A 16,846-nucleotide genomic window follows, 5' to 3' on the forward strand; every position below is an offset into this window, starting at 1 on the left:
TAACTTTTACTTTCTGTGTCCCAGGACTCTGGAAAGAAAATCCTCCTCAGTGCATTTCCTATTATATTTTACAATTTGGTTGAAATTTTTATGTTGTAATTTTTGATACATATGAAGATAAATAGATGACTGATTGATAGAGCACTTTGAATAATAATGAAACACTAGAATGTGACCAATGTTGTTCAGGTTTCCTGTTTTCCCCTCCATCTCTGCTCTCTGTCTCTCATCCACCTCACCCAACTCTATTTCAAAGATTAAGATTTCTGCTCCTTCTAAATGTTTTTGAAAATTTTAAACGGTATATATTGCATATATTTATGAGCTATAATGTGATATGTCAATACTTATATACAACGTCTAGTGATCAAATCTGGGTAAATGGCATATCTATCACTTTAAATATTTATCATTTCTTTGTGTTAGGAACATTGAAAACCCTCTCTACTAGCTATTTTGAAATATCCAATTGATTTTTTAAAAAGATTTATTTATTTATTTGAAATTCAGAGTTACAGAGAGGAGAAAAGACACACAGAGAGAAAGATCTTCTATCTGCTGGTTCATACCCCAAATGGCCACCATGGCCAATGCTGGGCCAGGCCAAGGCCAGGAACTTCATCTGGATCTCCGTCATGGGTGGCAGGGGCCCAAACACTTGGGCTATCTTCTGCTGCTTATCTCATTAATGGGCCATTAGCAGGGAGCTAGATCCTAAGTGGAGTAGCTGGGATTCAAATCAGTGCTCGTATGGGATGCCGGTCTTACAGGCTATTATAGCTTTATCAACTATGCCACAATGTCAGCCCTCCAATTAACTGGTTGTCAATCACAGTGACCCTACTGTGCCTTAGACCATTAGAAGTTATTCTTCCTATTCAAGGGCTCCCCTATGCCTGTTAAGCTTCTCTCTCCATTCATCTTTCCAAGGGTCTGGTAACCAGCCTTCTACTATCTACTTCTATGAGATCACCTTTTTGAAATTTTTAGAATTTATTTTACTTATCTGAAGAGCAGAGAGACACAGAAAAAGGAGGAGAGAAAAATAGAGACCTCCATTCCCTGGTTCACTCCCCAAATGCTCACAACTCCCCAAATGCCTGGCTGGGCCAGGCCAAAGCTGGGAGTCCGGAATGCAATCTGGGTCTGCCACACTGAGGCAGGGACCAAACCTTGAGCTATGCTCTGCTGCCTCCTAGAGTGACCTCGATGAAAAGCCGGAATTGGAAGCAGAGTCAGTACTTGAACTCAGGCACTCTGATATGGCATTCAGGCATTCCAAGGGACATCTTGATTTAACCTCTAGGCCAAACGCCTTCTCCTAGTTCCATGGTTTCTTAGCTTCCATTGCTTTGTTCTTCTTCATGGTTGCTGGTAGCATATGGAAGGACTGGGTTGGAAGTGACAGCTGTGAAGTTGTGGTAAGTGGGTGAGAAAGAGCATCAGAAGGAAGTACACACACCATGGCAGGACTTGATGCCTGGGACCAAGAGAAATTTGCCTTCATGAACAGCGTGCCCCCTTCCCACTTCTCTTGGTGTTCCCTGAGCTAGCAGCACGCAGCTGAGATGCTGACATTCTCCTAACTGTGTGATCTCTTCTGCTGCTGCTGTGCTGCCCCCAATCCCAGGCACCTGTCCAGCTCTGCATTTCAGAGGTGAAACAAATCTATGGGAAGGAAGTGCCCCTAAGTGGACTTGCTGAGACCTTAGTACAAGTAATACCAGCTGAGCAGAAGTTGTCTTGAAGACAATGCTGTGCTTGCAGCCTCACCTATGGGATGGCTACGTGCCTCACCTTTTGATGAGATCTTTGTGACAAGCCCAGCCTGTGGTCTTTCACTAAAAAGGCCTCATCTGATGAGAACTTCAATAAAACATCCTGAGTTTAGGGCCTCACCATCCTGCTCTTGAATAAATGTCTTTATCTCTAAATCTCATAAAAGCACATTTTCCCCTGGGGTTTTCCAGAGTGTCTTGCACTGTCTGATGATAACTGTGATCGTGGCAATGCTGGTGTGATCAACATAAAACAATAACCCAACTCATGTACCTTGTCATTTATGACTTTGATCTGAAATTCCCCTGTGAGAGCTCACTTTGAACACTGACTTTAAACCTAAGAATAATGAAATGTTTTCTCCCATAGTTTAATCACGAAACATTTTGAAAGCAAACAGCCTTGAGATGTGTGATTACTAAGGCACAGAAAACATCCTTATCATATGGATAGAACATATCAACTGACTATTGTTTGTCTTGTGCCTGTTGTCTTGTCTGTTGTGCTGCATTCCTGGTTGTCTCTGTGTGAACATTGTATTTTTCTAATTTATTAAGTTTTATTTGATTTGAAAGAAAGAGAAATGGAGATAGATCCAACTGCTGGTCACTCCCCTATGTGCCCACAACAACCAAAGCTAGGCCAGGCCAAAACAAGGAGATCAGAACTCAGTATGAGACTCCTACAAGGGTGGCAGGGACTCAAGCACTTGAGCCATCATCTGTTGCCTCCCAGGACACACATCAGCAGGAAGGATTAGAAGCAGAGTAGCCAGGAGTCCAACCAGGAACTCCAATATGGGAAGTAGACATCCCAAGCTGTGACTTAACTACTATGCCAAATGCCCATCCCCAGTCACTGTATTTTTTAAATATTTGTAGAAAAACTTTCACATCTATAAAGATGTTCTCTGCCGCCAGACAGAGGCAATTAATTTTGTTTCCTTCTGCCAGACTCAAAGGCCCGTATAAATCTAGTTTCATGCTCTTGATGAACCAGACAACTCTGATGACTTGAAGTCTGGCTTCAGCCAGTGTAAGCCAATCCTTACCTTTGGATACAGTCCTATGGTCCCAACCCAAAGTGGGGAATGGCCTAGCAGAGTTCCATTAGCTTGATGTCTAATGTGCCCCTTCTTCACTCAAAGAAGCTATAAGACATGCAACATAGACTCTCAGATACTGTTTCTGATCAGCAAAGACTCCCAGAGAAAAAGCAGGCTGCCCCCATGAATTTACTTCCTCCCAGGTTTTGACCTAGTAATTCTTTACTATCCTTTAATCTGATGCTATTAAGAAGATCTTTTATGCACAGAGTCTTCAAAAAGTTTGTGGGAAATGTGTATAACCAAAACCGCATGAATTTCAACAAGTTTTGCAAAAAAATAAACTTATCTTTTAATTCCCTTTTTCCATAAACTTTTTGAAGTATCCGCATATCTGTTCTTTATATTTTTTGTTTCCAGCATAATGATTAATCTGAATTACCTAGTCCATGAGATCTGATAGTCAAAGTCCAAAGATGAACTATCTAACCCAAGTGACAAGGACCATAACAGCAGCTAAAGCTTAGGGTTCATTCTATCTTGGGCACTTTAAGTACTTGACCTCATTTGATATTCAGAATAACTCATCGAGGTAAGAATTATTACAAGTATTTCTATTTTACTAATGGGAAAATGGGCTTAGAATAGATACATACCTTGGTCATGTGTTCAAAGCTACTAAGAAGTAGGATTTAGGTCCAGTTCTGCCTAAGTCCAGTTTATGTTGTCAGTCATTCCCTGCTTCCAACCTAATTATTCCAATGAGCCAAAAGCCCAATGTGGCTGTGGCCTCTCATACACAGCTTCTCATGGCACGAGCCTGTCTCATGTCCTGAAAACCAAATCAAGCAAGGCTTCCTTTATGTTATATTTTTCTTCTAATGTCAAGATAGAAAACAGGGTTTGTTTTGGTTTGTTTTGGTTTGTTTTTCCCAGCACACTCCCCCATGTGTTTCTGACTTGTGGCCTAGAAGAACCCAAGAGTTCCTGTAACACCTGTAACAAACAGGCTCCACTGGGAAAAGGGAAATCATCTAGCAGCCCTCTTTGGCCTTCAGTAGTGATTTCACCTGACTGGAGGTGCTTTGTGGCATGACTTCTGACTTCTCATCTTCACCTAGCTCACTCTGATTTCTCGGTGCTTACACTACCATACATGGCTACTGAAACACAGTCCTGCCCCTTATACTCTGGTCTGTGCTCAGCCTAGAGCTGGAATATCTGGAAACTAACTGATTCTACTCCTCCGTTAACAGGTGTTCTTTAGTGTCCTCTCTAGCCCCACCCCATCTTGTTTAAGAACAGCCTTAAGTTTTACTTCACTAATGTATTCAGTTGATAGATTATCCACAACCTGCTATATGCAAACATAGTACTAAACCCTATTCTTTGTATCTAAATGAATAATGGTCCCTGACTCCAGAATGCTAAGAGATGAGCATGAGGTGAGTGATTTACAAGTGACAAGTGCCATCAGATAATGTACAGATGATATGCATAAGGAGTCCTAGGTGGGGGAATATTTTATGTCTAAGAAAGTCTTGACAGGAGAGAGACATTAAAAGTCAAATAGGGGAAGGCACTGTAGTACAAGAGGTTAAGCTGCCACTTGGGATGCCCACATCCTGTATCAGGTTCAAGTCCTGGCTACACCACTTCTGACCTGCTTCCTGCTGATGCACCTGGGAAGCATCAGATGATGACTGAAATACTAGGATTCCTGCCACCCACGTGGGAGACTCAGATGGTGTTCCTGGTTCCTGGATTTGGCCTGGCCTCGCCTTGGCTGTTTCAGGCATTTGGGGAGTGAACAAGTGAATGGAAGAGTTCTCTCTAATAAATATTTTTTTAAATATCTAAGAAAATTCCAATATAAGGAAAGAAAGAAGAGCATCACAGGCAAATATACAGCATGAATAAGGGCACAGAGGTGTGGGCGTGGGAGCCTATAAGAAAAAGGAAGTTGTTCAGTCTTGCACAGGCATGGGATTGGTGAAGAACTTGGGGGCCCTGCCTTCCAAGGCTTTCAGAGTCCTGAAAGGGGGGGGGGGGAGGGCAAAAACACATAGATGAAGGTGAAAAGTGGCAGCCCCAGGGGGTCAGTGTTTAGTTTGGCTAAGATGCTGCTTTAAAGCTTTGAGCCAATTTTGAAAATCAGAAGATCTGACGTTGAAAATCCAAATTTCAAACTTCTGAAAATGTGAGAGACCTGGCAGCAGAGGACAAGTTTCTTCAGGACAGAGTAGCTAGAGCAGAGAAACAACTCACTCCTATCAGCAAGATGCAAGCTGACACCCACTCCTACCTCTACCGGCTTTGAGTGCAGGCCCCTCGCTCTGCTGCAGGTCTGAGCCCAGGCAAACAAACATCGAAAAGCCCCAAGGGTCTCTTCCAACTCACTGACTCTCTCATGTGTTGGCTCCACATTCCCCAGGCCTCCCTGCCACCCAAACACAGACTCCCTTCTTTACAATTTCAGCATACCTGGCTCTGAAAATTATGAGACATGCAAAGATAGCCATCCTCAGTACCCCCAGGGCACAGGGTCGAGGATCTCCCATGGAGACTAAATCTTCACATGTTCGAGGTCCCTGTGAAAAATGGCATAGCACTTGCGCAGAAGCGACACACATCTTCCTATGTACTTTAGCTCACCTTTAGATTACTTGCAACACCTAATATGAGGTAAGTGCTGTGTAAATAGTTGCCATACTCTATTGTCTAGGAAATAACAAGGCAAAAAGTCTGCAGGTGTTCAGTACAGATGCCAAGTTTTTTCAAATATTTTTGACCAACATTTGATTGAATCTGTGGATGCAGAACGGATGGATGCAAGGGTCACCTGTATCTGAGAGCTCATGTGCCAGGACCTGAGGTCCACGACGTATCAATCAAACACCATTAAAGAGTGCAGTGGGGCTGCTTTCTGTTTACTTGAAAGGCAGAGTGACAGAGACTGACAGACAGATGGAGAGAGATCTCCTGCTGGTTCACTCCTCAAACACCTGCAAGAGCCAGGGCTCAGCCAGACCAAAGCAAGGAGCCAGGAACTCCATCTGGGTTTCCCTTATGGGTGGCAGTACTTGAGCCATCATCTGCTGCTTCCCAGGCACATTAGTAGGAAGCTGGTTCCAAAGTGGATCAGCCGGACTGGCATTCTGATACGGGATGCTGGTGTCCCAAGTGTTTGGCTTAACCTGCTATACCACAGCACCCGCCCCAGTTTTCCTGCTTTTACATAAGCAGATCAATTAGAGAACTAACAGCCCTAGTCTTTGGAATTTTGATCCTACCTTGCCAGGTCCTGGCCTTAGAGATTTATGGTCTTCCCTTAGCTGATTCATTGCCCTTCCCAAAGACACTGGCTTGGGACTTTCCTATTATATGATGACAATGGTGTAGTGATTATGGTTGGATTCCTCACCAGACCACAAACCCACCCTGCAAAGTGCAGCTCTTCTACCAGGGTAATCAGGGGAGCAGTTTCAGGAGCTCTGGTCACAAATTCCCAGGAGACTCCACAATTCAGCCCCCTTCACAGCAACAGTAATCAGTTAAGAGGTCAGCTTGGTAATTGCCAAGACTAAACCCTTGTAACTATAAATAAATACCTTGGAAAAAAAAGGAATGCAGAAAAGAAAAACAAACAGAGGGGGGAAGGAAATGAAAACTCCTGACTCGTTTCATTGAGAAAACAAGTTCCAAAATGCCCTTTGTGTAGCAATTCCTATAAAGCCTCATCATCCAGATGCCCCGGAGAACCCTTCCAACTCGATATCCCCCAGACAGCCCCTGGCATGCCTCTTCAGCTGGGGATCAGCAATTGTGTGGGGTGGAAAGGTTTTTGTGCCCTTGTGTCAGGCAGGCAGGCAGAGAAAGCCTTCATGAACCACAGAACTGGAGACTTGTAAGGTACAGCGCAGTCAGCACTTTCCTCCTAGGAAAGAACACACAATTGGCATGAAAATGACCCAAGCATTGGGTTGAGGCAGAGAATTCCAAAAGCACAAGTCTTCCAGCTCCCTGATGGCTCGATGGCTCGGGGGTCACAATGCAGATCACTGAGTGCCCAGGACGTGTCTGACCAGATGCAAAATGCCGGTCTCTTTTAAATGCCATTCGCGGAATGGTGTGAGTTGGATTGTAACATGGGGAATGCTGGAATCGGGGAAGGTTGTATTTTGCTGGCTTTTTCCCCTCTTGTGGTTTTCACCATCTGTTTCTTTGAATGCATAAACAAGGCAAATGACTGGTTTGGAATGCAAAGTTTTTAAAAACCAGATGACCACAGGCATCCTCTAAATGAGAAAGAGAGAGCAAGTTGGGGTTCTGTGACATTTGTCAGGAAGTGAGATGTTAAATACCGGGAAGCAGAAATGCCCTCTGCCAGGGAAGATCTACAAAGGCAAGGAGTGGCTTCGTTGTGACCCCGCCTGTCTGGGGTCGTGCCTGTGCTTACATTTCACCTGGTACTATTTCCAGACCCCAACACCACCCTCTCTTCCTCCCTGCCCCCTCCCATCTTTTAAATGAAAGATTAACAGTTCAACAGGACTTCGGCGTAACCAGCCTTGATTTTCCATTAGCGCTGTTCCTACACTGGTGACCTTGGAGAGAATCCACTCTTAGAAACTCTGAGACCAAACAAAGGCTGCACTGTGAGCAGGTTCTATTCTAAAGCCAAACTAGAACTATAAATAGAGGAGCTGATGAGATAGACTATGAGAAGATCTTCATTTCTCTGCTGAACAACAATGAGTGCAAAAAAAATTATAGAAAGGCATTGGGAACAGCGTGTTTTTCTTCTGCAAAGGGCATCCTGCTTTACAAAGAGCTGCTCTGCACAATACAGTGGCCGCCCTATGAAGTGCTGCTAACCTCCGTGCCAACCCTGCTGCAAGCCAAAGCTTTCCTTTTCAGACCTGAGACAGTGGAGAGACTTGATGGCAATGCTGACTGCATACTAATCTAATCCCTTTTACTTTCATTGCAAGAAGTAACCAGTTATATGCACACAGGGGATTTCAAGCCACATTGAACGGGGGCGATAGAACCCCTGGGGAAGACAGCATTGGTGCATTTGGCCAAGTTCCACCTCTTTCAGCTTCAGACAACTTGGAGCATTTTTCACATAGTTTTGTAGGCAGCCTGACGCCACGGTTTTCATAGGAAAGAGATGAGGAATGATGACAGTTCCTTAGGGAACAATCAATTCTTCCTGATTTGCAATGTCTGTCCTCAAAAATGTTGTGGGCATTACTTGAGGTGGGCACTGTTCATGATTTGGAGGGAGGAGGCAATGGGAATTAGGCAGAAATAAGGCCCTGGCAAGTTAGAAGCGCTGTGAAGATTAAAGATCTTTCAGAATGAGTTAAATTCATACGTCTTCACCATGCTTAGATATAATGTACAGAGGGGCCGGCTCAAGTGCTTGGGACCCTGCCACCCATGTGAGAGAGCCAGCTCCCATGGAGTCCTGGGTTCCTGGCTTCAGCTTGGCCCAGCCCAGCCATTGTGACCATCTGGAAAGTGAACCAGCAGAAGGAAGAACTCTCTTCACCCCCTACCTTTCTGCTTTTCAAATAATCTTTTACTCTTAAAAAAAAAAAAAAAAAAAAAAAAAAAAAAAAAACCAGCCAGAAAGCAGGAGCCAGTCAGCGGGCATTCATTTCATTAGCATTGGTTCCGGATGCCAGAGGCAGGTTGTGCTGAGTGCACCTGACTTCTGACGTCCTTGGATGTAGATACTGCTGCTTCCTTGTGGAAATGGGAAAGTGACTGGAGACCTGAGGTCAGGAGACTTGACCTCTGTTCCTTGTGGCTCCCTGACTCAATAATCTGTTCAGTTAAATCTGTAGGTTCCACATCTGCAGATGCAACTGACCACTGAACAAAAGCATTCAGGAGGGGCTGGTGCTGTGGCATAGGTTAATCCTCCACCTGCAGTGCCAGCATCCCTTATGAGCACCAATTCTAGTCCGGCTGCTCCTCTTTGATCCAGTTCTCTGTTATGGCCTAGGAAAGCAGTGGAAGAGGGTCCAAGCGCTTGGGCCCCTGCACCTGCATGGAAGACTGGAAGAAGCTCCTGGCTTTGGATTGACCCAGCTCTGACCATTGCAGCTATTTGGGGAGTGAACCAGCAGATGGAAGACCTTTATCTCTGTCTCTTCTTCTCATTGTAACTCTACCTCTCAATATATTAATTTTTAAAAAAGCATTCAAGAAAATATTGTGTCCACGCTAAACATGTACAGACTGTTTCCTTGTCATTATTCCTAAACAATACAATGTCACAAGCATTTAGATTGTCTTAGGTATTACTAGTAATCTAGACATGATTTAACATACTGGGAGGCTGTGTGTGGGTTATCTGTAAATGCTGCACCATTTTATGTAAGGGTCTGGAGCAACCTTGGATTTTGGTGTGTGCTGGAGTTCCTGGAACCAATTCTCCACAGGTATCAGTGGGCACACTATATTTTTGTTTCATAAGCTAGATTGAAAGCATCTGGAGGTTTGTATAGACAGCACTATGATGAGCATTGGCTTTGTGAACTCTCTTGACCCATGGAATTTTAGTTATGATCATAATAATAATGCCAGATGAAGAGGCATACTCAGGAAAGTATGAGAGGAATTTTAAGTGGCAGAATTCTATTTGCATTATTTACTTTACAAATAGTTTCAGAGCCTTTATTTAAAAAATAACAACAACAATAAAATCCAGGGGCAGGCATTTGACATACTAGTTAAGACATCACTTCCCATACCAGAGTGCCTGGATCCAGTCCTAGCTCCACTTCTGACTCCAGTCTCCTGCTAATGCAGCACTGGTGGCTCAAGTACCTGGGGTCCTGCCATCCATGCGGGGACTGGATGGAGTTCCCTGCTCCTGGTTTCAGCCCGGCCTATCCCTGGTTGTTGCATTTGGAGAATGAACCAAGGGATAGGAGATTTCCCCTATTTGTCTGCCAGGGGATCAGTCTTTGTCTGTCTGTCTGTCTCCCTCTCTCTCTCCCTCTCAAAACAAATTAAATAAATAAAAATAACTGTATTTGAAGTAGGAAGTCAAGTGTGTACATAATTTTCATGTGCTGCATTGTACAGATTCCAAAGGGATCAACTAGGACTTTCAGGATTTAAAGATGAGTCTCCTTTAAAATGTTAAAATCTACTGTGGGAATTAAAACTGAGTAACTCTGAGATGATGTTTCTACCATGAGAAATGGTGATAGAGGTAGCCTAGGACTTGTTCCCATTTGAGATTTATGAGGGATAGGAAAGTTTACTCTCCTGGTGTGTCCTTGTCTCTCTTCCTTCCCTCGCTTCCTTCCTCCCTTTTATTCTTTTTATAAAAAGGAGAGAGATGAGGGATGAGTACCTGATCAGGGAGCAAGGAGACTGAGGGCTGAGGCCTGGAATTTGACACCTGTGTTCTTTTTGCCCACAGGTGATAACCCCGGTGAGGACTGGCCACGGCTATGTATACGAGTACCCACCCAGATACCAAAAGGACGTCTATGACATCCCTCCTTCCCATAACACTCAAGGGGTACGTACCAGAAACAAGGGATTCTTACAGGCAGCCCGCCTGTGGGCTGTGGATGAGAGGATGCTCACCTATGGTGAACATTTCCTAAAAAGCTTTGTCTATCCAGGAGCTATTGTTACCAGGGTCATTGCAGTTATGTTTCCTGGACTTGTATACTATTTTGCCATTTTATTTCAGGGAGTGTAAAATTTAAATGGGACCTTAAAGGTATCAACAGTGTAGATATTTTCTTTTTTAGAAAGCTTTCATTTAATAAATGTAAATTTTATAAGTACAGCTTTTGGAATATAGTGGTTCTTCCCCCTATACCCACCATCCCACCTCTTACCCCCTCTCCCATCCCATTCTTCATTAAGATTCATTTTTAATTATCTTTATATACAAAAGCCCAACTCTATACTAAGTAAAGATTTCAACAGTTTGCGCACACACAGAGACACACAAAGTATAAAGTACTGTTTGAAGACTAGTTTTACTGTTAATTCTCATAGTACAACTCATTAAGGACAGAGGTCCTAAATAGGGAGTAAGTGCACAGTGACTCCTGTTGTTGATTTAACAATTGACACTCTTATGTATGATGTCAGTGATCACCTAAAGCTCTTGTCATGAGCTGCCAAGGCTATGGAAGCCTTTTGAGTCCACAGACTCCATCATTATTTAGACAAGGCCATAAGCAAGGTAGAAGTTCTCTCCTCTCTTCAGAGAAAAGTATATCCTTCTTTGATGTCCCCTTCTTTCCACTGGGATCTCACTCACAGAGATCTTTCATGTAGGCCATTTTTTTGCCACAGTGTCTTGACTTTCCATGCCTGAAATGCTTTCAGGGGCTCTTCAGCCAGATCCAAATGCCTTAAGGGCTGATTCTGAGGTCAGAGTGCTGTTTAGCGCATTTGTCATTCAATGAGTCTGCTGTGTACCCCGCTTCCCATGTTGGATCATTCTCCCCTTTTTAATTCTATCAATATTAGCAGACACTTGGTCTTATGTAACCCCTTTGACACTTATTCCTATCTTTATGATCAGTTATGCAGTTAAAATTATCACTTTAACTAGTAAGATGGCATTAGCATCTGCCAACTTAATGGGATTTGGAGTCCCATGGCAAGTTTTTAGCTTTACCCTTAGGGGTAAGTCCATGGGAACATTACCAAACTGTACATCTCCTCCTTCTCTTATTCCTACTCTTATTTTTTACAGGAATCAATTTTCAGTTGGATTTAAACACCTAAGAATAATTCTGTGTTAAGAGTTCAACCAATGGTATTAAGTAGAAAAAGAAAATAGTAAAAAGAGTAAAATAATAAGCTGTTCCTTAACAGTCAGGACAAGGGCTGATCAAATCATTGCTTCTCTTAGTGTCATACTTCTACAAGTTTCCTTTTAGGTGCTCAGTTGTCACAGATCAAGGAGAACATATGATATTTGTCCCTTTGGAACTGGCTGATTTCACTCAGCATGATGTTTTCCATATTCCTCCATTTTGTTGCAAATGACTGGATTTCATTTTTTTAACCGCTATGTAGTATTCTATAGAATACATATGACATTGCAGATATTTCAATTAAGATCCCTTTCATTCAAGTTAAGTCAAAGAACCCAAACTTTATAAAGAAAAATTGTACCTACCCATTCTGACATGGGCCATTGCCAAAGATGAAAGCTGTATATATCCTGGTTGGTTAAAAAAAATCTATAATCCACCACTTACTACACAACACCTGACGAGGGTGAGGCATTTCCAGTCCAAGTAATGCAGGTGCTTCTCTTCAGGTGTATGACATCCCGCCCTCATCCGTGAAAGGCCCTGTGTTTTCAGTTCCAGTAGGAGAGATCAAACCCCAAGGGGTGTATGACATCCCTCCTGCTGCAGGGGTAAGTGCGCCACTACAGAGTGGCCCAAAAATCGTGTGAATGTGTGCATGCATGCAAGTGTGAGTGGAGTGTGTATGTATAAGTGTGAGTACTGTATGTATGTGTGAAAAGCTGGGGTGGATTGTGTGAGTGTGTTTATGTGGGGGAGTGTGTGTGTGCATGAGCATGTGTAGGGGTGGATGTGTTCGAGTGTGATTATTGTATGTGTGAGAAGGTGGGATGGATGTGAGTGTATGAGTGTGTATATGTGGGAGACTGTGTATTTTAAGCATGTGAGAGTGTGTAGGCATGTGAGTGTTATGTGTGTATGTGTAAGTGTGTGACAGTATGTGTGTGAGCATATGCATGAGTGTATGTGACTGGCTGAGTGTATGTTTATTGGAGACTTTTTAGACTTCATCGGCTCCAGCAGGCCCTAGAGATGGGTATCTCCGGTCTGATGGCACTGGTGACCACAGGCTGGAGGTGTTACGGCTACATGGAGAGCCACATCAATCAAAAAGGGCAAGTCTAAAAGAGGGGCAACTAGTCTGGTGAGGGAGCGGACAAGAGGCAGCAGGCAGGAGAGGCAGTCATTGAAGAGAGCTCTACAGAGTCCATATGTGGAGGCCCACTTAAAAACAACAGGGAAGTCAGTAAGCAGTGGAAGGGAAGGGGATGAGCCCGCTTAGCAAGTGCTAACGTTTTCATATTTACAGAGTGCTTTACAGCCCTGTGGTCTATATGTAAGAGTTGACTCATCTGACTCACTGCTACCCTGGGGAAGTCGTGCTCAGGAAATGCAGTTTTTACAGACAAGGGCACTGTGTCTCAGGACACTGGGGTGATGAGGTTGGTGTGATGACCAGGCAAATCCTTAGGCCTCCTTACCTCAGGCCAGGGTGTTCAGGTGTCAAGTATCTCCCAGCATGAGCCGGCCAGCAAAGGACACCAGGAAAGGGTCAGAAACACGGGCCTGGACCCCAGGCACATCCACGTCAGCCAGGAGGGCTCCACGTGTGAGTCAGCCCTGAGACCAGGGGAGTGAAGCATCTGTTAAAAGACAGGGGTTAGGGAACAGGGCAGAGCCTGGGGAGATTCCTCTCCTTGGTGGCCGAGGGGCTGGTGACCAGGCTTGAGAATCCTGGGCTGCCTCTCCATGTCCCCGGGAGCCAACTGACTAAATCAAAGTTTTGCCTTTTACTTCCTTTTCAGGTCTATGCCATTCCACCCTCTGCCTGCCGAGATGAAGCAGGGCTCAAAGACAAAGAGTACGACTTCCCCCCTCCCATGAGAAGGCCAGATGTCAGGCCTGAGGGTGTTTATGATATCCCCCCAACCGGTGCCAAGCCAGCAGGCAAGGACCTCCATGTAAAGTATAACTGTGACATTCCTGCGGCCGCAGAGCCCGTGGTGCGCAGGCACCAAGGCCTCTCCCCGCACCACCCGCACCTGGGACTGCCAGGCCCTCAGAATGATGCCTATGACATCCCCCGCGGGGTTCAGTTCCTCGAGCCCCCAGCTGAATCCAGTGAGAAAGCAAACCCTGAAGACAGAGACGGTGTTTACGACATTCCTCTGCATAACCCGCCAGATGCCAAAGGCTCTCGGGACCTGGTAGATGGCATCAACCGACTGTCCTTCTCCAGTACAGGCAGTACCAGGAGTAACATGTCCACATCTTCCACCTCCTCCAAGGAGTCCTCACTGTCCACCTCCCCGTCTCAAGACAAAAGGCTCTTCCTGGATCCAGACACCGCCATTGAGAGACTCCATCGGCTCCAGCAGGCCCTGGAGATGGGTGTCTCCAGTCTGATGGCATTGGTGACCACAGACTGGAGGTGTTACGGCTACATGGAGAGGCACGTCAATGAGATACGCACGGCGGTGGACAAGGTGGAGCTGTTCCTGAAGGAGTACCTCCACTTTGCCAAGGGAGCCGTAGCCAATGCCTCCTGCCTCCCAGAACCCGTCCTCCACAACAAAATGAAGCGGGAGCTCCAAAGAGTGGAAGACTCCCACCAGATTCTAAGCCAAACCAGCCATGACTTAAATGAGTGCAGCTGGTCCCTGAACATTCTGGCCATCAACAAGCCCCAAAACAAGTGTGATGACCTGGACCGGTTTGTGATGGTGGCCAAGACGGTGCCCGATGATACCAAGCAGCTCACCACAACCATCAACACCAATGCAGAAGTGCTCTTCAGACCAGGCCCTGGCAACTCACATCTGAAGACTGGGCCCGAGGGCATCATGAACTCAGCTGAGTACCCCTGCGGCAGCTCCCAACTGCAGCTGCTACATCCTGGTGACCCCAAGGCCCAGGCACACAGTAAACCACTGCCCCCCAGCCTGGGCAAGGACCAGGCCCCTGACTGCGGCAGCAGTGATGGCTCTGAGAGGAGCTGGATGGACGACTACGATTACGTCCACCTGCAGGTAAGATGCACTCCTCAGACAACAGCCACATCTGGGGGGCCCAGGGCTGACACCTGCGAGGCTGGCAGGCTGCACCAATGAAGGGTGGAATGTGACTCAATGCTAATCTGAGTGGTTCACAAAACGGGAGGAATGTTATACAGCAGGAAGAACACTGAGTTCTGAGCCCTCAGCTCCAGGCCTTTCTCTAACTGTGTGACCAACTCAGTTCAGCTCCTTGGACCTTCGTTTCATTGGCAGAGTGGATCACACCCCATTGATGTGCAAGCAGAAGACTCACCAAGTAGGATGGTGGGCCCTCTGATAATATACCAATTCCACTTCTATCAGTATTTTGTAGTAGTGTCCCATATAATTTATTTGGGAAAAAAGGCATTTCACTGTTAAGAAAAGATGAAGCTTCTATACTAGAGAATTTCTAAGGTCTCCTTTAGTTCTACAGTGTGAGTGAGTTGTGTGTGTGTGTGTGTGTGTGTGTGATTACTTATAGGGACACAACCCCATCTCAAATTTACCTGGAGGAGCACTGCATTTGCCAATCGGCTTAAAGCTTAACTTGTGTGTGAGAATCTGAGCAGTCACAGTCTGCCATCTACAAATGGAAATTCCACCAAGTTCCAAGTTGACCCGAGATCCTAACAATCTGTTCTTCCACCTATGAGGCATTAAAAACCCCTACCGAGATCCATTACTTAGAATTTGGCCTACCACCTCATTCTGCCATCCTTGTAATTTGGTCGAGAGCCACAGATGGTACTCCTGTTAGACTACCAAATTCCCTTGAGTGTAAGAGGGTGAGGGAGCACCAAGCCACACATGATGTGAAGAAGGCATGGAGAGAAGGGAGATGAGGCCACTCAACATTCACCTCATATTTGGAAACAGTAATTGGGCATAGAGATCTATAGATGATTCAAAGACACTAGGAATGAAGCAAGGACCACATTTAGACCTGCATTTTTGAAGGTTTATGGGTTCACACTAAATCTATAAGAAGCCGGAGAAATTGTATTTCTTAAGGAAGTTTGAAGGGAGTCACAGAGAATCAATACTGGAAAGATGGAGCAGAGAATGTGGTGGGAAATAAGGTTTAGCACTGAGATGTAACCTACACGGGAACTCTGGAATTGTGCCCAAGACGCCAGTCATCCCTACTGGGGGTTCATGAGGCCTAACTGGACATGCAAGAAATGGTCAAGGCATGGACAAATATTTATGTGTTTACCAGTGAAATTGTTTAATAATTGATAATGTTGTATGTTCTTTATGTTGAAAATTAATAGGGAAAGGAAGAGTTTGAGAGGCAACAGAAAGAGCTACTGGAAAAAGAGAACATCATCAAACAGAACAAGATGCAGCTAGAACATCATCAGGTACGTTCCATCCACAGAAAACTCCTTGGTGGTGACGATTTCCTGCTGAGCGGGGAAGGTGCAACTTCAAAAGATGGATTTGACCCTTCCACCAAAGGCATAAATAGGCTCCCAGGCATATAACAGGGTATAAGAACATAGAGAAGGTTTATAGCTTTGCTCATCCAGCTGGGCCTAACTGGATTACATCCAAATGCCAATTTTTTCAGGCTAAGCCTGGCTATCTGATACATGGAGGACTACTCGGGTTGAGGTTTTTGGTACCAAGAAATGAAACCTGTTCAAGCTAGCCCAAGCAAATAGGTTTTATGGTAAAGCCTTGTAGGGATTCAAGAACAGAAAATGAAGATTCAGTCCCATCTGGTGGTAACTGGAAATATATACTCTCTCTCCTTCTTGTGATCCCTTTGCCTCTTCCTAGAAATCTGCTTTATTCTCCCCTATTTTATAACACTTCCTGTTTGCTACTTTACTTTTCTCCTCTATAACTTTGTAGAATCCACAACAGGTCACTCAAAACCTTTTCTAGAGATGGTTTTTCATCTCAGCTTCCACTGCTGATTGTCAATGACCTTCTGTGATTCAACAGATTCCTAAAGAAGAGTCTATCTGGGCTTTTTCCCTCTCCCTCTCCCTCACCTCCAATATCTCCATCTGTCTCCTGTCTACAATACAAGCCTGTGACTCAGCTGCCCTTGGTCTGATCTAAAGGCAGGAGGACAGGATACAATGCTTTCAAAATCTTTCAAAGCCCATCAGTCAAGGGCTCTGGGCAGGGCATGTTCATTCAAAAGTTAGGCATAA

The 16,846-nt window shown here is 44.8% G+C and overlaps 1 protein-coding gene across 3 annotated transcripts in view; it reads left to right on the forward strand.

The window, feature by feature from the left end:
- The window catches only part of NEDD9 (neural precursor cell expressed, developmentally down-regulated 9), a 203,905-nt gene that overhangs the window by 183,058 nt on the left and 4,001 nt on the right, over positions 1-16,846 (forward strand). For all 3 annotated transcript variants that reach the window (XM_008262389.5, XM_070074409.2, XM_008262388.5), the window contains 4 exons: positions 10,275-10,376; positions 12,150-12,251; positions 13,446-14,669; positions 15,953-16,042. In XM_008262389.5, the coding sequence (XP_008260611.3) occupies positions 10,275-10,376; positions 12,150-12,251; positions 13,446-14,669; positions 15,953-16,042 (1,518 nt within the window). The remainder of the gene's footprint in view (positions 1-10,274; positions 10,377-12,149; positions 12,252-13,445; positions 14,670-15,952; positions 16,043-16,846) is intronic.

Source organism: Oryctolagus cuniculus, chromosome 5 (assembly GCF_051225735.1).
Source record: "Oryctolagus cuniculus isolate XC-2025 breed Fujian yellow rabbit chromosome 5, ASM5122573v1, whole genome shotgun sequence".
NCBI lineage: Eukaryota > Metazoa > Chordata > Mammalia > Lagomorpha > Leporidae > Oryctolagus > Oryctolagus cuniculus.